General features: G+C 36.4%; 1 protein-coding gene and 1 long non-coding RNA gene across 3 annotated transcripts in view; one reads left to right on the top strand and one right to left on the bottom strand.

Annotated features, from left to right (window-relative positions):
- LOC130708609 (uncharacterized) overlaps positions 1-16,161 on the top strand; it is a 68,215-nt gene extending 52,054 nt beyond the window's left edge. The window contains exons 2-3 of the long non-coding RNA XR_009008875.1: positions 14,427-14,545; positions 15,890-16,161. This is a non-coding gene — a long non-coding RNA (uncharacterized LOC130708609). The remainder of the gene's footprint in view (positions 1-14,426; positions 14,546-15,889) is intronic.
- Positions 10,196-25,442, bottom strand: part of AHR (aryl hydrocarbon receptor) — a 51,379-nt gene continuing 36,132 nt past the window's right edge. The window contains exons 5-12 of one of the 2 annotated variants that reach the window (XR_009008874.1): positions 24,545-24,668; positions 23,719-23,849; positions 22,075-22,277; positions 21,247-21,356; positions 20,487-20,628; positions 16,538-17,816; positions 13,927-14,175; positions 10,196-13,618 (exon numbers count right to left, since the gene is read on the bottom strand). Coding sequence is in view for 1 of the 2 variants with exons in the window: in XM_007164875.2 (XP_007164937.2) it covers positions 14,041-14,175; positions 16,538-17,816; positions 20,487-20,628; positions 21,247-21,356; positions 22,075-22,277; positions 23,719-23,849; positions 24,545-24,668 (2,124 nt within the window). In the remaining variant the exon portion in view is untranslated. Of the gene's footprint in view, positions 14,176-16,537; positions 17,817-20,486; positions 20,629-21,246; positions 21,357-22,074; positions 22,278-23,718; positions 23,850-24,544; positions 24,669-25,442 lie in introns of both variants that reach the window. The other variant, XM_007164875.2, reaches the window with a different exon arrangement.

Here is a 25,442-nt window from a genome sequence, read left to right as displayed (position 1 = left end):
TTATAGTTTCTAATAATGATGACATTTTCCCTATTTACACTTTTTTCTTATTTCTCAATAGCTTCAAAATTCAAGTGGAATAGAAAAGTGATATTTATTTTTATTCTTGGTCCTTTCAGTTGCCCACCAAAATCTTCTTTTTTCCAAAGAAATAGAATTGTTGCTGGGCAGACGGTGGCAGCCAGGTGTGACCATAGGACTAAGTTCATGGGTACCGAATGTGGGTAGAAGCAATGTATGCACCTTCTGACTTAAGCTCTCAAAGATCCTTGGCCCGGACAAGTTCCTTCCTTTCCTTTCTCCTGGTAGGAAGAAGCAGTGGCTGGAGCATATTGAGGATAGAAGAGTTGCCCACCAGCCTGGGTGGCATTCTGGAGCAGAGCCCACTCACATGAGACAAAAGTCTGTTTTTGAAACAACTCATTCTTTGATCTCTTCATTATAGCAAGTTGGTCTTTAGCTAATACAGACTCCAAAAACAATAAGAGCTAACAATTCTTTAACACTTGTTTTGAGTTTTCTAAAAAAATTTTTTATTTTATATTGGCGCATAGTTGATTAACAATGTTGTGGGGCTTCCCTGGTGGCGCAGTGGTTGAGAATCTGCCTGCTAATGCAGGGGACACGGGTTCGAGCCCTGGTCTGGGAAGATCCCACATGCCACGGAGCAGCTGGGCCCGTGAGCCACAATTGCTGAGCCTGCGTGTCTGGAGCCTGTGCCCCGCAACGGGAGGGGCCGCGATAGAGAAAGGCCCGCGCACCGCGATGAAGAGCGGTCCCCGCACCGCGATGAAGAGTGGCCCCCGCTTGCCGCAACTGGAGAAAGCCCTCGCACGAACCGAAGACCCAACACAGCCAAAAAAAAAAAAAAAAAAAAAAAAAATGTTGTGTTAGTTTCAGGTGTACAGCACAGTGATTCAGTTATACATATACATGCACCTATTCTTTTTCATATTCTTTTCCCATTTAGGTTATTACAGGATATTGAGCAGAGTTCCCTGTGCTATATAGTAGGTCCTTGTTGGTTATCTATTTTAAATATAGCGGTGTGTACATGTCAATCTCAAACTCCCAATCTATCCCTCCCCTGGTAACCATAAGTTTGTTCTCTAAGTCTGTGAGTCTGTTTCTGTTTTGTAAATAAGTTCGTTTGTATCATTTTTTTTAGATTCCACATATAAGTGATATCATATATTCATCTTTCTCTGCCTGACTTACTTTACTTAGTATGATCATCTCCAGGTCCATCCATGTTGCTGCAAATGGCATTATTTCATTCTTTTTAATGGCCGAGTAGTATTCCACTATATATATGTACCACATCTTCTTTTTCCATTCATTTGTCGATGGACATTTAGGTTGCATCCATGTCTTGGCTATTGTAAACAGCGCTGCAATGAACATTTGGGTGCATGTATCCTTTTGACCTATGTTTTTCTAGGGATATAAGCCCAGCCGTGGGAATTGCTGGATCATATGGTATAGCTCTATTTTTAGTTCTTTAAGGAACCTCCACACTGTTCTCCATAGTGGCTGGACCAATTTACATTCCCACAAACAGTGTAGGAGGATTCCCATTTCTCCACACCCTCTCCAGCATTTATTGTCTGTAGACTTTTTGATGATGGCCATTCTGACTGGTGTGAGGTGATATCTCATTTTAGTTTTGATTTGCATTTCTCTAATAATTACTGATGTTGAGCATCTTTTCATGTGCCTCTTGGCCATCTGTATGTCTTCTTTGGAGAAATGTCTTCTTAGGTCTTCTGCCCATTTTTTGATTGGGTTGTTTGTTTTTTGATATTGAGCTGCATGAGCTGTTTGTAAATTTTGTAGACTAATCCCTTGTTGGTCGCATCATTTGCAATTATTTTCTCCCATTCTGTGGGTTGTCTTTTCATTTTGTCTATGGTTTCCTTTGCTTTGCAAAAGATTTTGAGTTTAATTAGGTCCCATTTGTTTATTTTTGTTTTTATTGCCTTTACTTTAGGAGATGGCTCAAAAAAGATACTGCTGCGACTCATGTCAAAGATTGCTCTGCCTATGTTTTCCTCTAAGAGTTTTATATTATCCAGTCATACATTTAGGTCTTTAATCCATTTTGAGTTTGTTTTTGTGTATGATGTTAAAAAGTGTTCTCATTTCATTTTTTACATGTAGTTAACGAGTTTTTCCAGCACCATTTATGGAAGAGACTGTCTTTTCTCCATTGTATAGTCTTGCCTCCTTTGTTGTACATTGATTGACAATAGGTGCATGGGTTTATTTCTGGGCTTTCTATCCTGGTCCATTGATCTATATTTCTGTTTTTGGGCCAGTACCATACTGTTTTGGTGACTTTAGTCTGAAGTATAGTATAGTCTGAAGTCAGGGAGTCTGATTCCTGGCTCTGTTTTTCTTTCTCAAGTTTGCTTTGGCAATTCAGGGACTTTTGTGTTCCCATACAAATTTTAAGATTTTTTGTTCTAGTTCTGAGAAAAATGCCATTGGTAATTTAATAGGGATTGCACTGAATCTGTAGATTGTCTTGGGTAGTATAGTCATTTTGACAATTTGATTCTTCCTATCCAAGGATATGGTATATTTTTCCAACTGTTTGTGTCATCTTCAATTTCTTTCATCAGCATCTTATAGTTTTTGGAGTACAGGTCTTTTGTCTCCTTAGGTAGGTTTATTCCTAGATATTTTATTCTTTTTGATGCTATGGTAAATGGGATCGTTTCTTTAATTTCTTTCTGATCTTTCATTGTTAGTGTATAGAAGTGCAATGGATTTCTGTGTGTTAATTTTGGGTCCTGCAACTTTACTGAATTCATTGATGAGCTCTAGTAGTTTTCTGGTAGCATCTTTAGGATTTTCTATGTATAGTATCATGTCATCTGCAAACAGTGATAGTTTTACTTCTTCTTTTCCAATTTGGATTCCTTTTATTTCTTTTTCTTCTCTGATTGACACGGCTAGGACTTCAAAAACTATGTTGAATAAGACTGGCGAGAGTGGACATCCTTGTCTTGTTCCTGATCTTAAAGGAAATGCTTCTAGCTTTTCACCATTGAGTATGATGTTTGTCATATATGGCCTTTATTATGTTGAGGTATGTTCCCTCTGTGCCCAGTTTCTGGAGAGTTTTTATCATAAATGGGTGTCAAATTTTGCCAAAGTCAAAAGCTTTTTCTGCATCTATTGAGATGATCATATGGTTTCTATTCTTCAATTTGTTGGTGTGGTGTACCACATTGATTGATTTGTGGATATTGGAAAATCCTTGCATCCCTGGGATAAATCCCACTTGATCATGGTGTATGATCCTTTTAACATATTGTCGGATTCGGATTACTAGTATTTTATTGAGGATATTTGCATCTATATTTATAAGTGATATTGGTCACTAATTTTCTTTTTTGTGGTATCGTCTGGTTTTGGTATCAGGGTAATGGTGGCCTCATAGAATGAGTTTGGGAGAATTCCTTCCTCTGCAATTTTTGGGAAGAGTTTCAGAAGGATAGGTGTTAACTATTCTCTAAATGTTTGATAGAATTCGCCTGTGAAGCTATCTGGTCCTGGAGTTTTGTTTGCTGGGAGCTTTAAAATCACAGTTTCAATTTCCGTACTTGTGATTGGTCCTCTTTAACACTTACTGTCATGTGCCAGTGTCTGTGCTGAGCACTTTGCATGTATTATGTATTTTGGGTCTCATGAAGATCCTTTAAGGTAAAGTCATTACATCTTTTTACAAAGGAAGGACTGAAGGCAAAGAACGTTAAATGAGCAATTTATACTACACACCTAGCAAGGGAGAGAGTCAGAGTTCAAACCCAGTGCCCCCTGCCCTGAATCTTAAACATCATGGTGTCTTTGCCCTTTACAAGGACTTGGAACAGAGACTTAAAGGCAGGGTTTCAGAGCTATTTCCATGGAAAGTCAGAATAATGTAACTTGAGGATAGAAAATGCTTCAGGTTTGCCATGCTCCCCCTCTCAAATAACCATCGTCTCTGTAGTCAAAACAGGAGGCAGTCAACAGAGGAAGGATGAACATTTTACTTGAAAGGGCAAGCAGAACCCATCAGGGTAAGTGCTGGAGACCATTCTCCGAGGGTCTCTTGTGTTTCTGCACGTGTTGCAAGCAGAGGCACTGACTGCTTTTGTTCTGAACCATCTTTCCAAGGATGTTTGTTTAGTGAGCAGCCTTAGAAGATAGTGACAGTGTCTCCCTTCAGAGTAAAGGGTCAGGCATGTGTACTGCTGTCATGAAAGATTTGGGTTCCCTAAGGTCAGGGTTCCTTTCCTGTAACTGCATGTGGGGATGTTTGTTTTGCCTTGTGGGCAACCAACACAAATGCTGTCACTGGTTGCTGCTACTGTTGTAAGTTATCAAGTGCCCTTTGACTCTGACCCAGGAATCACATGTCTTTCTGCAGCTGGTTAACCTGTTGGCTTGAATGTAGGGTAGAATCTCAGACCATTCACTGTTTACCTTGACAATAAGGTAAATTTTTCTATCCCCTTTTAAGTGCAATGAAACACTCAATATTCAAAGGCAGCTGGTCTGGATTTTCTACATGTCAGTTGATTGAATAAGGAGGAAGGGAAGTGTCTTCCCAGACAATGGAAATTAACATCCTTGAAATAGATATTCATTTAGTCAGAATTCATGTCAACCTAATTCTGAAACACAGAGTTCAGTCAGTTCTAAATGTTTATGGCAAAGTCCCCAAATTAGATTTCAGTACCCTAAAATGTCAACAAATATGTAGTTTAAAATTTTTTGAAGATACAGCCTGATGGGGAAATGGAGTTGAGATAAATTTTTAGACTTTCCACAAGCATTAGGATATCCAGCTCTGTTGGAAAGGAGGGTGAAACTATAATTCTGAATAGAAGGAAAACAAAAATTTCATACATAAAGATTAAAAAATAAAGTTATTTGAATATTTTGATTTCCCTAAGTGGGGAATAAAGCCAACTTCTTGTGTTGGGGAAAGAATACTGTACCAGAACTCAAGATAGGTGAGATCATTTTATCAACTAATTGTGAGACTTGCACAGGATAGTATCTGGGCCTTGTTTTTTCTTCAAGCATAAAACAGGGGGTATGAAATACATCTCAAAGCTCACATCTAACATGGAAGTTAGTGGAATCATAGACTCTCTGAAATAGAAGGAAACAGTAGTGAATTATTTTCTCAGCATAAATTCTAAGTGGCGTTTCTAGAGAGAGGAAGATCATTACATTTCAAATCAGCCTATTTCATCTCCAGACATCTTTCAATAATAGAGTCTTCTTTATATTGAGGTAAAATGTGTTAACTTGTAACTTTTATCATCAATCCTGGATTAACTTCTGGACCATAAATGACAAGAATAATCTCTTCCCCCTCACCCTTGCTAGCATATTAGTTATTTGAAGTAGGTAATCACATCAGAGATCACTCTTTTCTAATCTATTAATCCCTGATTCCTATAAATTCTTCTATATATGAGTTTGTGTTCCTTCCTAATTCTGGTTGGTCTTAAATTGTAAGCTGTTTCATGCAGGCCTGTGCACTTTAGACAGCACAAATAGAGTCCTGTCCATTGCTCTTCCTGAAAAATTTTGCTAGAGGTGGAAGAACTAGTATCAGAAACTGATCTCCAGGGGCTGTGGATCGTGTCCAAGATGGTGGCAGTGGGGTTGGAGATGGGGAAAGGAAGCCAGGGCTGGTTCTGCCTCCTGGAGTTTTAAAAGTCTAAGCTCATCAGCACAGGAAAGCTGATGGGGCAGACTTAAATTCTATCCAAGCACATGGTGATATCCTAAAGATCACATACCACGAGAGAAGGGCAGTTCACGTAATAAACGTGATTTTACTCCTCAGTTGGGAGCCAGAGGATCAACTGGGATCACGCAAGGAACAGTGTAGCCTGGGCAGGCCTCCCTAGTCTAATACTTAAATTGTAAGACTATCCTGGTGGTTTTCATAGCATATCATCAGAGTAGCTTGTTAAAAATAAGATTCTCAGGCCTACAAATTGGATTCAGTGAGCATGGGGTGTCCACAAATCTAATTTTCAATAGCTCTCTCCATAGATATGCAGATGGCCCATGGACACTCAGTAAAATACACTGTTTCTGGTTCTTTTGACATCAGAGACACCAAATCCTGAGGACCCCACCATAGGTCCCACCGTGATGGAGTAAAATAGAGAACTATTCAGCTGGATGCTTTACGGTCAACCTAGAATGGCTCCCTGTAGGCCTGGATGGCTAAATGTTTGTTGAATGAATGAATGACTCCCTGCTCCTCCTCTCTAACCACTCCCAAATCCTTGTTTGTTGAAACCATTTTTGTTTTTAATTTTGAAACTTCTCTCAATCCCTACAACCAGTCTCTCCCTACACGTTCCTGTCAGATCTTTGGTAGAAGTTTTTTTTTCTTCCCATTCTGTCTTTTCTTACTGCAAGTCGGCAGATCACTCTTGCTGAGTTCCTAACTATAGTTTCAATCTAAAGTGTCTCAGATTATAAGTACAGAAGCAAAGAATTCCATTGTCCACTGGGACTGACTACTGTGGTAACAGAGAGGGCCAGATGTGAGGATTGGGTTTGAGCTCCTAGAAGATGGAAATGGTGGTGTTAACAAAAATGGTAGGAGAATCCCTAGACTCGGGAGGGAAAATGAGTCATTCAGTTTTGTTCAAAGACAATTTAAGGTGCTGGCAGGATATTTAAAAGAAAACTATACTATATTACATATTGTACAAAATACACCATTGGAAATCTGGGCCAGGAACTCAGAAAAGAGGTCTAGGTTACATATTGAGTTATACACAGTGAGTTGAGTAGGTGAGATTATAAAGAGAGGGAGGTATAGGGAGAGTAGGAAAAAGGACACAGATCGAACCGTTAAAAAAAAAAAAAAAAAAAAAAGCCTATCTGTAGCAATATAGAAGGAGAGGGACCAGGAGTAATCAAATCAGGAAACGAATTAGAGTACAATGTTACAGAAGCCAAGGTAAGAAAGTATCAAGGAAAGAAGATTTCTTGACTTAATAGAACATTTGTACATACAAATTGATAGTAAGTTCACACTGAAGATTTAAGAAATAAGAGGTCAGTAATGAAGAAAGCAAATCGTAGCAAGCTGCTCTATTCAGATGTAAAACAATAAAAATGAATGAGTGAATGGACGCCTGGAAAAAGAAAAAAGAATGAAGTAGCAGTTTGATTTATTGTCCTTAGAAGAAAATGGATGAGGCTTGCTGGAGAAACCAACACATTCAATGACTGAAAATGCAAGAAAAAGGAGTTAAGGAAAATCTGAGAGGGTAATTGATAGATAGCAACATAAAAGTAAAAAAGGAGGAAACTGAAAATTATATCAGACTTTTTTGAGTCAAGTTGGAGATAACGTCACTGGAGAGACTGAGAAGATGAAGATACCGTGGGTGGCTGGCAGTGGGGGTGGGATAGATAATAGAATGATGGGTTAACCAAGGCAGAAGTCTCTTTATCTCATATAAAAGAAGTCACAAGGTACACAGACAGGGTTTATTTGGTGGTTCCAAACATGTGGCTCCAAGTCATGAGGGACCCTGGCTCATCCTGTTTTCAATTCACCATCCTAGTTTATAGCTTCTGTCTTCATGGTTCAAGAGAGGTGCTGGATCTCCACTGATCACACCCATGTGTGCTGGCTAGAAAGGAAAAGCAGAAAAGCAAAACCGGCTCCTTGCAGCTGCATTAGGTGTCTTTCAGCAGCCTTTTTGGAAGTATCACAAAAGTTTTGCTTTCATATATTTGGCCAGAACTTTTATCAGCTACACCTATTCGCAAAGGAGGGTGGAAAATATAGTTCTGTTCCCTCATTGTGACCAGAGAAATGTCAGGGTTCTCTTACAAAGAAGGAAGGGAAGATGATGGTGGTGTTCGGTAATTGTCAGTTTCTGCCATAGACATGGTGAAACATTTGTGATGAGGCCATTATTGCAGTTTTGTCACTTTTTCTAGCAAAACTGGTTATCAGGAAAAGAAATGTTTTGGCCAGGGCTATGGATTGGAGTGGCAGTTTCCAATAAGGAAGTGAGCAATTCTAGGGTACAAGCAAACATACTGCTGAAACCCTGATACTGAGGTCCAGGCGGATGGACTGAAAAAGAACAATGGGTACTCATGGGGCTAGAGATCACAAGGAGCGCAGAGAGCTAGTTGAATAAAGAAGAAAGGAATGGGAAAGTGGAAGAAAGATGGTGTGCTGAGAAGAGGAAATTTCAAGTTGTCAAAGATAAGGCAGTTACAAATGCTTGAAGTATGAGATGTGATTATTCTTGGCTGGAATGGAAAAATAGGTTATTATATTGATGTGTAGTAGTTATGGAAACAAGGCTAGAAGGATCATTGATAAGGATGATATCAGGACTTTAAAGTAGAAAGCAACACTGAACTAGAGCCTAAAAACCTAAATATTCATGAGATCAGAAGTAAACAGAATGAGGAGTAGGGTCAATTAGAGATTCACCTACAACTGAGGAGAGGCTGATTGGAAATCGCAGGGAAATATTAGAAATGGCAGACATTTATTGAGTACTTGCTATGTGACAAACAAGAAACTGTGTTTTTAATATAAAAATGATTTTTAAATTAACTATTTAGGAATAATTTTAGATTTACATAAAAGTTGTGAAGATACAGACTTTCTTTCTTCCCTTCATCCGTTTTCCTCTGAACTTAACCTCTTACATAACCGTGGTACATTGGTAAAGCTAGGAAATGACAGTGGTACAATACCATTAACTAAACGTTATTCGGCTTTCTGCAGTTGTTCCACTAATGCCTCTTTTCTATTGCAGAATGCAATCCAAGATACCCTACTGTACTTTGTATTTCGTTGTCATGCCTCCTTAGTCTCCTCTGACCTGTGACGTCTCAACGTGTTTTTCTTGACCTTAACACTTTAAAGAATACTCCCAGGAATCTTGTGGAATGTCTCTCAATTTGGGTTTCTCTGACATTTTCTGATGATTAGACTAGGGCTATGTGTGTTTGAGAAAATACCACAGGGCAGAAGTGTGCTGATCATATAGCACCATATCTGTGAGAACACCACGACATAACTGATGTCAAACTCGATCTCTTGGTTAAAGTGGTGCTTGCCAGATTTCTACAGTATAAACATTTTTTTCCCCTTTCTGTACTGTATTCTTTAGAAGCAAGAGGCTGAGTTTAGCCCACACTCAAGGGGAGGGGTATTAAGCTCCATCTATTGGAAGGCACAGTTATCTATATTTGTGATTTTCCTGTAAGGAAGATTTGCCCCTTCTTCCCCATTTATTTATTTCTTCAATCATTTATTTGTATCAGGATGGACTCATGGATATTTTATTCTTTGGGTTATAATCCAATGCTGTTATTTTTTTGCTCAAATTGTTCCAGTTTTGGCAATTGGGAACTGTTTTTACATAAAATTATTTATCGAATTCTCCAACAATCCTGTGAGGCGCCTATTACTGTTATCCTTATTTTGTAGAAACGGAAACTCAGGCTCAGAGAGAGTAAGAAACCTTCCCAATGATTCACGTCATGTGTGTGTTGAGTCCAGGAGTCTTCAGAGTCTGTGTGCTTAGCTTTGCTATGCTGCTCTTAGAGGGAAAGGATGCTCAACGAAAGTCAATCAGAGATAAGGTGTCTTTATTTCACCCTTTTTCAGAGGTGAGATCACAGGGGGTTCATCATAAAGGTAGTAGCTGCAGAATGGATGAGCTTCCAAAGGGTCAGTATGTAGAGAAAGAACCACACATGGCGGTCAGAACTAAGCCTGTTGCCAGGTGGGAGGAGAGGAGAGTAGCTAACAAAGGCAAATGAGAGAATAAACAGGATGCAGGACAACTAATGTCACAGAACCTAAGGGAGGAAAAAAGTTCATTGAGGGTGCAGGGCCATAGAGAATCAGCCTATGGTAAGAAGGAAGTTAAGTGAACATCAACGAAGCAGCGTAATGGGAAAAAAACAAGATTTCAGGAGACCAACATTATTTTAGAGAAAGGAGGCGATGAAGTAATTTAATAAGAAAAGGGATGCGGAATCAAGTAATTTTTCTTTTTCCTGGGATAGAGGATGACCTGTACACAGGGGTGCCCATAGGAGAGAGAAAAGACTCTGGAAGAGGGAGATGGAGTAGCTGAGTGTATGAGAACTGGAAAGGAAGGGTGTTTGGTTTTTTTATTGAAGTAGAGTTGATTTACAGTGTTGTGTTAATTTCTGCTGTACAGCAAAGTCATTCAGTTAAATATATATACACACGTTCTTTTTTACATTCTTATTCATTATGCTTTATCATAGGGTACTGAATACAGTTCTCTGTGCTGTATAGTAGGGCCTTGTTGTTTATCCATTCCAAATACATTAGCTTACATCTGCTACCCCCAACCTCTGGATGTAGAGAACAGACTTGTGGTTGCCAAGCGGGAGGGGCTGGGGGAGGGATGGAGGGGCAGGTTGTGGTTAGGCAGAGTGTCCATCTTGGAGGCCGGGGAGCTTCTCCTCCTCCCATGTTGGAGGTTGGCCTAAGAGCAGCGGACAGTGGTATTGTTGAGGTGAAAGTACAGACACACTTCGGATGTGCTGTGGGGTTTTGATGGTTTCAGTCGTATTAGTGGAACTGGAAGCATGGTCCTCTGCGGACACTGGGAAGGAACTTGAGAGATATTCCCTAGTCTTGTGAGTGAGTAGCTAACATCCCTGGTCAGTGTCCGACAGGCTTGGTGACAAGGGGGCAAGTTGAAGTCGTTCATGCTGATGAAGCCATTTGACTGAAAGTAGGGATCAGAAATATTATCTGGATTTTTCTTGATTCTTTCAGATCCAACAGTTAAAACTGAATATATTATGCACATAGGCAAAAGACAGTGTTAGTCTTTTGCAAATATTCAGAATTAAGTATGATGCTAATTTGCTATATGTTTTTATCGACGTGTTGAGAAAAATACCTAATGATTAAGAATAAAGGTAAAATTAATGTAAAAAATTGTTACTAGAATGAAAACTTTTTCCCAGGAATTTTTCTTCAATTCTAACTGCAGAATTCTTGGTGAGTGTTTAATAGTGATGAATTTAACACCAAAGGCTTAGCATGCCATTTATATTTGTTAGAGGTGTAAGTTTGGGCAATAACTTTTCTAATCTAAGCATAGAATAGAACATGGGTTGTTTACATTTTTGTCATAAATATTCTTAAAATATTCTGTATTAAAATGGAATGTTGGATTTTAATCTGAGATACTAAAAAACACCATTAGACTATAACACTGATAAGACAAGGTTTAAAAGAACATCCATTTCAAAAGCATTTTAACCTACGAAGTTACTTGAAGTGTGTTTTTTTAATATTCCTGTCAAGGCCAAAATATCCAGGGGCAGAACTTTATAAGAAGTTTATGAATTATTGACTTAACCGATCCTTAAATATTGAAGACTGCTTTCATCTAATATAAAGCACTGTACTATAAATACTCACTTCCTTTATATGGACCAGAAAGAAGAATCTGCATTAAAACATATTATTCATACTTGGTGATTATTTTATTACCATATATATTATTGTATACAATTTTTTGATAATAAGGAAGGATATTTATTATAAATCATATTTTAAACAAAAATGTATTCACGGCATATGTAAGCATTAACATCTTGAAGGAGAGAATACCCATGAAAACATTTACCTCAAATTTAGTAATACTGAAAAACACTAGTTTGTGCATAGCAATGATTGAAAGCTATATAATACCTTGGAACACTGGTAAATCTTCAGGTACAGTAAGAACAACCTGGCATAGGAAAAAGATCAAATGAGGCATATCCACATCCTCAGAAGTGCACATCATCTAAAAATAAATCCCTCAATACAGCAGTACACAAACCATTCTTCCTTTGTTTGGCACTTAGCAGTACAGACAAAGGTGTATTTGGTTTAATGTGATTTTATTATTCTTAGATAAATTTTAGTTACTTTTATAGATAAAAATATACAACATTAAGTTTCTTAACTTTTATAAGTGTATACTTGATTGTCGTCATATTCACAATTTAAAAAGCCTATTTTTTTCCCCCCACTACACTAAACCATTCAGTAACATGTGGAAGAGACTAACAAAAATGGTATATATGAAGACTTCTAATGAAAGGTTTAAATGTGAAAATGGAATATTAATCTGGATCACTGGTCTAAATCTTTAGTGATACCTCATGCCAGAAACAAATTATGAAATGTTTTAGACAAATTTATTATTTTCAACACTTACATTGATTCTACAGGTTCAAACTTTTGTCTGAAAATGCATAAAACTGATGTAGAATATATTTTGTCTGAAGTCACTTTTATATACATTAATTTACTAAACAAATAAAAATAAAAAATGTACTTTAATACTACATTTCAGTGTGGGGTTCCATCATGTTTTTATATACTACATGCAAAATATGTCTGTGCCTTTCAGATGTCATAGTTAAATGAAAGAAAGGCAGATGGTGGCACTTTTAAGTCACCTGAGGATGGTTGAATTAGTAGCCTGATTAATTTGCCTTATTGATAATAGAGGTCATTATATCATAGAAACAACCTAATATTGGAAGTTAAGAGAACTGCATGATTGTCTTTTTCTTAATACCAAATTTTGAAAGAAGGTGGATTCATTATTTGCTATCTTAAAAAGACACACTGATAAAATATGTGAAGACCCAAACAAATTATTTACGTGCATATATAAGGTGTGCACTATCTTTAAATGAAAGACTGAAAATATTTTACAAATAATTTTGTTCATTATAAACTACACAAAACGCACCATTATTTTCACTCATACCAACACTTTGCACCAAACGTTGCTATATTCAATCTTAACACTCCTCAAATATGAGAAAAACAGTTTCCACTGTACTAAGAAGTGAAATTTATAAAGTCAACATATTCCAACATCTTAAAGGATCATAGATCTAAAACAGTTTTTAAAGAAATTATACATATTGAAATGGGTGCTTGACTTACTAAAGAGCTAAAAATAAAGCTGCTTCTCTTCATTTTAAGTTAATATACATGTTAAGTTAAATGCTGTTGCATTTAACAGCAGATTCTTTACACTGCAACATTCAACTATTAAGGTGGAGATTTTAGTAAAGCTAAATGGTGGTATATCTCTTACTTCTGAAAACTTGAAATTTTAGTGCTGCTGTCTTATTTATATGATAATTAAAAAATAATTTGGAAAGACATCTTCACTTTCAAAATTTTTCAACATAAGGCACACGGCAACATTAAAGTCTAGAAACAACTAGATTAAATCATTAATTATCTTTTCAACCATTTTTTGCCCTTTACCTGAAGAAAGTGGGTGAGTAGTGCAGTTAAAACATGCCTGGATTAATAAAAATGACTGAATTTAAGAAACACCGATAATATTTGTGTGCAGAATGTTACTAATTTTAAAAAGAGAAAGTATATTTTATATAAAACATACTCGTACAGTGTTATAGGTAGAAAAAATAGTGAGGCACTTACATTACCAAGGAAGGAGGAGAGCACTGAGATAATCTTTTTATAAAAGCACCAAACCACTCGTTTTAACATCTGAGATAAAAGCAGAAGCTACAAATAAAAGGAAATAGTTCATATTTGGTACACTAATAAGAATGTTGAAGTTCAAAACTCAAAGTATTTCATTTTATTCTGACAGAAATAATTCCAACAGAGAAAATTTTCTTATTTAAAAGTGTCATAATGTCCCCCTGAATAAAAGTTTTGTATATTCTGTGGTATCTCAGAATACTATAAAGTGTAGATTATTTCACTCCTCTGTGGCAGCATACTTTTTCTATTTTAATGATGGTAATATATGTAATTAACTCCTCTTAGAAAAACATTAAAATTTGGTTTGGAATAACAGAACTACATACATCAATGCCTCCACGTGAACTTGCTAACATCCAACAATGACAGTTTTATTACTCCGTCATGATGTTTCACAAACGAATTTAATCAAAAAACCAAGATGAAAAGTGGGCTTGGAATTACAGGAATCCACTGGATGTCAAGTCAGGGAAAGGTCTGGCTTCTGACGGGTGAAGATGGGCGGTAGGCTGAGTGTTATTTATGCTATTTAATTCAGCTGGATAGGTTTCATTTAAGACTCCTCCGTTCTGAAACTGAAAACAAAAATTGCAATGCAACTTATTAGAACAGATCCTTCGTATATCTTAAGCCATTAGATGTATGAAAATGTATTTTTAACATCTTTGTCCTGCACGTTGTTGAACTTCAAATTCCTCTCCTGCTGTTAAATTTTAAATCATTCAGTGAAGACATACTGAACATATATTCTGTATTAGTTGCGTTTACAGCCTTTTGGTTTCTCTATTACATGGTACGGATGAATAATAGCATTGTTTCACTTCAGATTTGGCATTCCATACACTGAGAGAGTACGTGATCAGCGAGCTGCCTTTGGTTTGGAAAGGAACTGATGGATCAGAGAGTACCAATCGTGCATCACAGTTACTGAACTCTCTGTCGTAAGTAAGTTTGTTTTGACCAGATTTTATCTAAGTTCTAGGTACCAATGAATTAATTACATTGAAGATCACTACACTGGACTACAGAGAACCTAGAACCTTCTCAAAGGAGGTAAGTTTTGATTTGCAAGAGGTTTCTTAACATTCCTAACATATTACACCATGGGTACATGATTGCTAGAACCAAGTTTTTTAATTCATAACATGCTTTACTACTAAAATGACTGTCCTAATTATGGAAATAAGTTACCAAAGTAGAATACTTGCTCTTGCCGTGTAACAATGAAATTAGGCTGATTTCCATAACTGCTACTGAAAAAAAAGGAGGAGGGAGGACAGAGATACCTAGTTCTGTAGGATTTTTATAGATTAGACAGCCTTTTGTATTTTAGAATATAGTTAGTGAAAGTAACATTATAATCATACCCTTAATTGCTTCGAATGAAAGCTACCTTTCTAAAGCCTACGTAACATTAGGTCTCAGCAATCGAAACAGACTGCTTCTAAACTTCGTCGAGCTTTCAAAGGGAATATAGTAATTGCCCAGAGAATGGTAGGTTTTGAATAAATTACTCTCATCAGTCATAATACAATGCACATCAGCAGTTCTCTTTAAATATATTGTCTACAGCAGTGCTGTCCACCAGAATATAATGTGAGCCACAGATGGAATTTTAATTTTCTTTAGTTTTAATAACTCCTAGGGGGAATATATAGGTCTAGAATTCTTATCATTCGTAAAGAAGCAATACAAAACAGTGGGGGAAGAAAATACTGTAAGGAACTCATGCTAATGCAGGCCCTGTTCAAAATGTAATTTTACATAATTAACTTGTGCAGTAAACTGTACCGAAGTTACCTACCCAGGCTTACTTCACAGCAATGTTGTGAGATCGACTGTAACCAATTGTTAAATAACTGAAGGAAGTCAGGAATGAGGATAAGAAAAACTTTCACAGCCATTTTCGATTAAACCTCATATATAATCAGACAAGACCACGTGTATAAAAAACGGCCAGAAAAAACAATTGGTGAAAAAGATTCAAGTAACATTTATAAACGATTATAATACGTACTCTTATAACCAGGATTTGCTTCAAAACTAAACTTAAATATACTATAAAATGAACTAAATATTTTCTAATGGAAAAGCGTAAATGCAAACATGATCTATCCCTGGGTGGCCACAGAGAGCAGCACTCATCAGCAAGCACTTTTTTTTTTTAAAGTTACCGTGGTGCTAGAAGGGCTCGAATGACACATTTAAACAAACATAAAACATCCAGTTTGAGTCCCCTGATAGAAAGCCAGCTGAGTTACCCAATTTTTTTTTTTTTTTTTTTTAAAGAATGCCAGGAAAAAAACTATTCTATCTTAAAGGAAAACATGAGCATCTGGCAGGTCACATGGAGGGACTGCCAGAGAACACCAAGGAACCGAGCACTGAATTCCAGAGATCATCTAGGACAAAAGCATTTGTCGGAAGCACAACTATATTGATTTTAATCCAATTTCAACAGAAATCGAGCCAATAATCTATAAAAATATTAAATCACTATGTTGTACACCTGAAAGTAATTGTAAATCAATTATATGTCAGCAAAAAAATTGAGCTTTGAAGAAAATATTTTTACAAATTTAAATCTTTTTGAAGTCCGAATTTTTAAAAGGCCCTATTTTTAAAAATCAAGATTATTCTAAATAATATACTTTTAACTAATTTCACTTGGTCGTCACTTAAGGCCATGTTGCTTTTTTCCTTGATTTCTTTCTCCTTTCAGGTAACTATGATATACTTGTATTACTAACATATTAAAAGAGTACTGGCTTATAAAAAAAATAGTAGTCACAGATAAAATTAAAAATGCTCTCTCACATGAATGCTACGAATAATAGATTAAAATCAGTCACTGACATAGAAAATTTATAACTTGGTTCAATTTATAATGTACGAAGAATCACTAAAGGGCTTATTCAGTTTGATAAAAACCCTTACCTTGTTTAAAAACGCCTGCGGGCCTGGCACCGTGGGGCCTGGCATCGTGGGGCCTGGCATCGTGGGGTTGTACTGCATCTGAGCCACATGGCTGTGCTGAGCTTCCGGCTGGCACTGGTACATTGACACAGCCCCCGCATAACACGTCTGAGGAGTTACTAGGGCTGACTGTGGATTGAGTCCGTGCTTTTGGTTTTGAGGAACTTGTAAACATGTGACAAAATCTTCTAAATTAGAAGAAGGTGTAGGGTATGGGGCTGGTTCGAAATCCCCAATGGGAAAGTCTAACTGTGTACCCTCAGAACGTGGCGGCAACACAGACTGACTACAGGGGATAAAGTTCTGTGCGTAAGGCAGAGTGTCAATCTCAGCCTTGTAGGGAAACTCTTGACTGGTCCCAGGTAAGTCTGAAAAGACACTGTACTGCTGTAAGTCTTGCTGAGGACAGTTAAAAGGCACGGATTGGTCGGAGTTCCAGTTTGCAAACATGCCATTAACCTGCATGTGCTTCATCTTCTGACACAGCTGTTGCTGCTGCTCCGCTGCTATGTGCTGCTGACGGTGCTGTAGCTGCTCTTGCTGTTCTAACTGGAGGTGCTCCTGTACCATGCAGCTGGGGTTCAGAGCCATGGACTGTTGCTGGTGGTAACCTGAACAGCCAAAGGCAGACTTATTTAAAGAGTCTTCGACATAGGTCAGAATTTCATCTGTTAGGTCAATATCTCTGAAGTCATCTTCACCAGAAAAGTCAGTTCTGAAAAATTCCTCATTCTGTTGCATGTGTTTGATATCTTCAAAATCAATGCCCAGGTGTTTCATAATGCTGTACAAGTCACTATTTCTATTATCTGGAAAGAGCCCTGCATGATCTCCGGAGACTGTGGGGTTCATTTCCTGAGACTGGCCAATCTGCTCATGTTTCAGGATATTGTCACTTCCCATTGGTGCAACACTGCTTTGCCAACTACTGCACTCATTCTGAGAGTCACTGAAAAAGTTTCTTTCAAAAGGTGTACTACTTGAAGCAGGATAGAGATAAATAGATTCATCTTGTTGCATCATGGCATTCAGGAGGGAACTGGGATTGAGGGAATCCTTATTTAGAGTTGATTTGGTAGCAGAACCTTTTCCACCAGCACCAGTTTTAGTCCTTATTGGTAAGGGATCCATTATGGGAGGAAAAGGGTTGGTTACCTCATATAAAACAGCTTCGCCAGTGGTAAACATAAAAGGCAACTTCATATTTCGTTTTCGTAAATGCTCTGTTCCTTCTTCATCTCTAAAATTGTGCACAAGAAAGTTGGCATATGTTAAGAAGAGTCACATCATAAACATTTCAAAATAAATAAGAGATTTTAGAAAAGAAAAAATAATAGCAAGCAAAATACACTGGAGTTGAGTTTCATAGCAGGGAACGTGAACTTTGAGAGAAATCTTTCTGATGGTAAGTACTTAAAATTGTTTCTCAGACAAATTTAAATAATTTAGAATTTGTCAAAAAACTTAATACAGTCATTAATTTCACACTCAGGTTCCATCCCTACCTGAAAAAATGGACTACAAGTGGAATAAAGATCCCAATATAAAAAGGAGGCTTGTTGAAATATAAAACCCAGAAGCTCTAAAGGAAGACTGACACATGAAAATTAAAAATTTTTGCATGGGAAAGGAATTCATAAATCAAGGCACGGAGAAAATGTCATAGTTATAGGTTCATATGTACTACACAGAGTGTATATATGTAAAATTTAATATCCATATTAGGTAAAGAGCTCCAATGGATCTCATAACCTCTTAATAACTAATAGAACAAGCAAACAAAAATATCAAATGTATAAAAAACATGAACACCACAAACCAGACCACTGATATATAAAGAACACTATACATACAACAGAACATGTATTGATAAGAGCACATGGGATATTTTAACATTGACCATATACTAGATCATAAAGTAAGCCACCACAAATTTCAAAGGACTGAAATCACATAGAGACTATTCTCTAACTTCAGTGGAATTAAGCTTAAAGTAACAAAAAGACAACTAGAAAATCTAACAAATAGCACAAAAAGGATATAATAACACTATATTTCTAAATAATTCATGAATAAAAAAAGTCAAAATAAATATTAACAAATATTTTCAATTGAATGATAAAAATAAGACATACCAAAACATAAGGGTTGTAGATAGATACTCATACTTAAAGGAAAAAAGTGATAGCTTAGCTTAACCATGTATATTAAAAAAGTTGGGAAGAAATTTAAATTATACCCAAAAGAGTAGAAGGAAGGAAATAATAAATGAGCAGACATAAATAAAATTGATTAACAAAGGTACAACAGGAAAAATCAACAAACCAAAAGCTGGCTCCTTGAGAAGAAGAATAAAATTAATGTCCTAGTAATAGTGATTAAAAGAGGGCACAAATTCCCAATACCAGGAAATGCTTCTTAAAATTATACCACTACAGACTTTATACAGCAAAAAGAAAAGAAGAGCATAAAGGAGAAAAATCATGATGTCAATGAATGCAGAGGAAGTATTTGGTAAAATTCAACAACGATTCATAATGGTATGGTAAAATACTAAAGGCTTTCACCCTTAAGGTTGGGAATAAGACAAAAATGAATTATTATTTCCATTACATTTTACTGAGGGCTTAGCCACTGCAATAAGAGAATTAACAACAACGAAACTAAGTCTAAAGGATGAAAGGAAAAAAATTATTTGCAAACAAACAACATGGTATATATAGTAGAAAACCTTAAAAACATCTACAGATACCTTATTAGAATTAACAAGTGAATTTTTACTAAGGTGACTGGATATAATAAACCAATATTAAAAAATCAACTATTTCTATATATTAAAAATTATATATAATATATATATACCATTTAAAACAACATCACCGAACATAAAATATTTTGGAATAAAATTAAAAGCTGTATAAAACTAAGAAAAATACAACCATTATTGAGATAAAGACATGGGTACATGTGTACACATGTACCCATATGCACATATATACATTCACCATGTTCATGGGTTGGAAGATTCAATATTATAGAAGATGTTAATTCTCACAAAAGAAACTATAATTTCAATGCAGTCCCATTCAAAATCTCAACAAGTTTTCCCATGGGAATTGACAACTGATTCCTAAACTACTTACATAGAAATGTAAAGAGACAAGATTCTCTTGAAGGAGAACAAAAATTCTGAACAAACGAGATGGTGGGCATACATCAAGATATCAAGGCATATTAAGGTACAGAATAGTAAAACAATGTGCTTTGGTCTAAAAATAGAAAACCCGACCAATGGAACCCAGAAACAGAACCCCAGATACAATCCCCTGATTGAAATGCAGTGCAGTGGGGGAAAAGATGGTCTTTTCAAAAAACCGTCTTTAATAAATGTTACTAGTCAGCTAGATATCCATATAAGGGAAAAGAATAATCTTGATCCCTGCCCTCAAAACCACATACAAAAATCAATTCTCCGGACTGGAGAAAACATTTGCAATACAAATATTTGACAAACTACTCACTTCGAGAATATATGAGAAGCTTAAAAATCACTGCCTGATTAGCAAACATGCTAAACAAAGCACTGTTACGTTTTTACTTTATTTGACAGATGGCACTGGCTTTTCATCTTTCCTTCATATACCCAGGATAAACCCTTGGAGTTTTCTTTGATTATTCTCTTTCTGTAGCTCTACATACACAGTTTTTCAAGAAAGTTTGTTAACTCTGTTTTCTCAATGTCCTTACCCTATGCCGCCTTCTTTCTATACATATTACCTTTCAATTTTTATTTCCAGTGTAAATTCTCTTAAAATTTATTTTTAGGTTTTCATGTAGGAGAATTTATAAACCAAAGTGTTATTCAAATAAAAAAAACAAAACATGAAATGTTCTAGGTCTTTGTGCTTACGTTAGAGGTCTCTGAGTTGCAATGATATAATCTGGTCTTCCATTCTTATAAACTAAGCGTGCATTTGACTGCACCCAAGTCCATCGATTGTCTTTCGTAAGAAGCCTGAACACTATCATGCCACTCTCTCCAGTCTTAATCACTAAAACAAAAAAGAATTAAATTGTCAAATCCAAAATCAACACAATAATCTCTGTAATATTTCTAGATGTAAGTCACATATCACCAAAGATGATAAATATATTGATGACTTTTAAGCACAGTATATTAAAATGTATCAAAATACTTCTTCAGCATTGCTGTTTTTTCCTATTTCATACTGAATTTATTATTTAAGTGGTTCAAGGAAAGATTAAGTCAGACAATTCTCATAACGTGAAAAGAGAGTATAGAGTTTGGAGGGAAAATTGTTTTTGTTTCAAAAAAAAGGGAACATTTCCTACAGCCTAATATTTTACTATACAATTTTAAAGCATAATCTGTATTAACATAAATTTTAGAATTAAAAATGATGCTATTAAAACAACTCCTGAGCAAAAACATGGGCAAAATGGTCATTTTCAGAGTAATTAAACTACTTAATTCCTGTGTGGCAGCTAATGAATAGGGAGTGTAACTCAGGCTTAATCATAATTGTGTGATACTAAGGAGAAGTTTATCCAAATAGTTTCCTTAAACACATTACATTAGTAATAATTTGAAACACGTACTAGAGCGTAAGCTGCTTTCACAGCCAAGCTCATAAGAAACTACAACTTACTCCGGATATGGTACTCAGCGCAATAAAGCATATCAGCAGCATGAATAAATTGATATCCTGATCCTCTCATGCATAGCTCTGCTTCAGTATAGCCTAAAACAATTCTTCCTCTGTTTAAAAAAAAGGCAAAATAAGAATGAAATTAAAATTTAACATAAATGAAGTAGCCAACGTAAATTCATTAGTTATATGCTAGTTTCTGTACTGTGTTGACATTCAGAATTTCACACTAGCAGGTAGCAACACACACAATTCTGTAACTGCTCTCTTTTGCTTATGGTTGCAAATTTCACTTTTAGACTCCTTTCTTCTCCTGAAGAAAGACCATGAAAATTATTGCTAAAGATGAGTCTAACAGAGTAGATTATATAGGTGAAGCACAAAATCTCTAATTAACTTCTAGAATACTTATACTACATTTTGAGGGGCAGGGTTTCTCCAACCTGCCTGCATTCCCGTATTAGGAAGGAGAAAAGCAGCAACATGTTTTGGTTACTAAACTTCTAGGGCTAAAAGTCAAAGTTTGTATAATTTAAAAATGTACAACAAGCCAACAATAAATGTCATCAGGATACTGAATCCTATATAAACACATCATCTGTACAATATAGAAATTATGTCAAATATTGTAAAATAATAAAATGATTTCTGAACGTGATGAAATTTTATTTTAAGAGGCTATGCTGTAAAGTATGAAATAATAATAGCTACTATAATAATAAACAATACTACAATCAACACCATATGGAAAATATATACATGCTAAGACACACTTACTGCAACAAAATATACATTTAGTAAAAATAAACCTGAAAAGGTTTCACTTACTTGGCATCGCAGCCGGTAGGTGTAAAGTCTAGCTTGTGTTTGGTTCTAAAGATGAAGTTTTTGGTTCGGATTTCAAGTATGGACGGTGGCTGCAGTGGAGTAGCTATTGCAAACAAAGCCAACTGAGGCGGAAGTATTGATCCATCCTTCCCTTTCCTGTTCTGTCCATGAAGGTACTTCAACCTCCCTTGGAAATTCATTGCCTGAAAAAACCAAAACACAGTTCATTAAGATTAACACTTTAAAATGGCTCCTTTTTAAAAGGCTCCATCAAGGCCATTTCCAGTGTTCTTGATAATTCCATAAAAGTTCATGAGGCTATCAAATGTGACTTTAATTCCTTTCTCCGCAGGAAGCCCATTAAAAATATCCTAAAAGGTAGTATGAGGACTATCCTCAAGGGATTGGTAAGTGAACCACTCGGTGCTTTGAAATAGGTCACAAAAGGAAGACCTAATGGTTTTCTGACCTTGCGGCTGCCCTACCATCCACGCCTAGCACGGGTCCGTGCACACCGCACACTCAAACTCTATTTCCTGAACGAATGAATAGTGATACAGTCATCAGGTACGTATTAATTTTCAGATATAGTCTGTGGATTAGTCCACAGCTCAGAGTATATTTCAAAATTCATGGGAATCTTTGATAGATAAAACACAACTGTTTAAAAACACTAAAATGAATCATAAAACCATACAAAGAACACAGAACTCTATTAGAGAATAATTTTAGAAGACAGAGGAAACAGAGACAATTTAATCATGACCATGATCAATCTGGGTTGCTTAAAACAGTACCACGCCAAAGGATGATTCTGACATCAATATGAGAGCAGCACAAGGGAGAAAAGGCCCAATTACACAGAGAAATTCCACCTAGATATACATACTAACTGATCATCAGTACTAGGAAACTAGCTCAAAGCACAGTTCTAATTCTGGGTCAGCAAAACTATCTTCAGGAATAAACACACCAACAAGAATCATCGTTTGCTTATAGATTTGATTATCTGTTTCCAATTCCTGAGAAGTCACAAAAGTGATACGCAACATGCTTTGTCTCTTCTTCTGTACCTGGTGGAGTGCACAGTCTTCAGGACACAGGCACCTGAGAGGCCGGGCCGTCTCTACTCCTAGCGTCCTGCCTACGCTGCTCCCTGGCCATCCTGCTCAGGAGTTCACACTGCTCAAGAGCATCTCATACTAGAGGAGGATCCTGCAATCATGAAGACACAGCCACTTTTTTACACGGCAGTTATTCCAGCCATGCGGAAAAGACCGTGATAATTTTTCCATTTGGCAGGCATTAAATCCAAGGAAGGTAAGCAGTCTGCTGCCAAAGAAGTGCTATGTAATTCTCTATCTTATACCTAAAAAGTCCAAAAAAAGGGGAAAAATATAGAGAGTTCCCTGTTATTCCACTGTCTTTGTTACTGCATCCTAAAGGACAGAGATTTTGAGTTATGGAAGAAATTTTTAAAACTTTAGAAAGATTTTAAAAAGTTACTGTCCTTTATACAATTATTTAATAAAGTAGATTTTTATAACCCAAACTCAAATACATTCAAATTAAATTGGGTTTCACTTTTCTTTTTAATTTTCTAAAACTTAATAGTAAATGTCACTAAAAGATTTTGCACCTTACCAGAAAACCAGATGAATTATCCAGCAGACACCTTAGTCGGCAAACGAAGCACCTTTCCATAGACGAAGAGTTCTCTGGAGGAACCTGGTCTGGGTTATAATAGACTGCTGGCTGTGAGAGGCCATTAGCTTCTGTAGAAATAATAGCAACACAAAGTTACTTTCCATTTTGCTGTAAAATTAAGTGTTTGAATAGCTGAAATTTTTGTTAATTTCTAAACCAAAGTCTGTATTTGGATTACAAAAAAAAATCGCTTTCAGAAGGGGAGCTAGTGAAAAGAAATTAAAACTTATTGAATAACATTTTCACTACATAGAACTTTACCTATTCGGCTATTTTTATTTCTATTGAGCTACCCTGTCAACAATTTCTGTATTTTCTAAGCCTTTTTTTCTTTTTAACATTTTCACAGATGTGTGAAAACACTGCTTGCATTGAAACAAGGTTTTTTATCCTTGCATATGCTAGTCTGCTTTTATATTTGGTGCATGTTAAACACAGAACAATTTATACACACTCCAGAATCAACCTTGTACATTCCTTCCCCCTTTTCACAATAGTGTAAGAGTTCTTTTTATAAAATATATTAGTGAGTATATGGCTATGCTTTGTCACGTGAAATTCATCAATGGCTGTCATCTGTCAAAATCCTCCTTAGGTCACCAGGCTCCCTGTGACCTGGCTCTGGCCCACAGCCAGAGATTCATGTCTTTCCCCTTCTTCTCAACCTTCACCACGGCGTTCTATGCCCCTAAAGGTTCTCTGCCTCCTTTCACAGAATTATATCAAAAAATCCCCAACACTATCTTTTGGTAAACATTCTTACCATCAATTTTTTGTCCAGAGTCTGGACACTGTGAAGGGTTTAATGCCCAGTGTAGCTGGCGCTGAAATTCAGCTCGGTCTTCAGTGTGGATCAGTTCATACACGCTCTGATGGATGACATCAGACTAAAGAAAAAAAGCACAAGGAAATTAACAAGAAGTACTGATTTTTTCAAAATGTGGTTTAGTAATTTCAAAACCTTGCTAGATTAGTGGGTGCTTGTTAGTGGTGATGGACGCAAATGAAGTGATTGCAAAGCTCTCCAGGAATCCAATATAGGAAAAGCTAGAAAGAGACTAGCACTGTAATTGACAAGTCAAAAGTTATTTGCCATCACTTCCCTGTGGGAATGCTTTTCAGTCAAATAAGTCACCTTCCCACTCCTTAATTGCAGCACATTAAGTTCTGCTGATTTTCATCTATTTACTGATCTTTTAAAATCCTCCTTCTTCCACAAAACCTTGTCTGAACATCCAGCTGCATTTGACTTCTCTAAGCTTCATAGTATTATGTAGTTCCTTCACTGCTCTCTAATCATTTTCCTTATATGAAATTTTTACTTCTAGTAGATTCCATAAGAGTAAGGGATTATGCCATTACCAGGTCAGAATCCCTCCTTCACCTCTTGCTTCTCAGCATTTACTACAGTGCTGAGCCCTTAGCCCTTCCACCAGAATTGCTCTAACTTTTTTTTATTGCAACTCATGGCAAGAAATACATTTCCTATCCATCGTGTGTGTGTGTGTGTGTGTGTGTGTGTGTGTGTGTATACACACGTGGAAAAAAGTTTCACAGAACACTTCTTTTATGTGTGACAATATTTTTTAAATTAATTTTTGCTGGTGTATAGTTGCTTTACAATGTCCTGTTAGCTTCTATTGTACAGCAAAATGAATCAG

The sequence above is a fragment of the Balaenoptera acutorostrata genome, chromosome 7 (genome assembly GCF_949987535.1).
Source record: "Balaenoptera acutorostrata chromosome 7, mBalAcu1.1, whole genome shotgun sequence".
NCBI classification, from domain to species: Eukaryota; Metazoa; Chordata; class Mammalia; order Artiodactyla; family Balaenopteridae; genus Balaenoptera; species Balaenoptera acutorostrata.
This window is presented reverse-complemented; position numbering and strand designations above follow the sequence as displayed.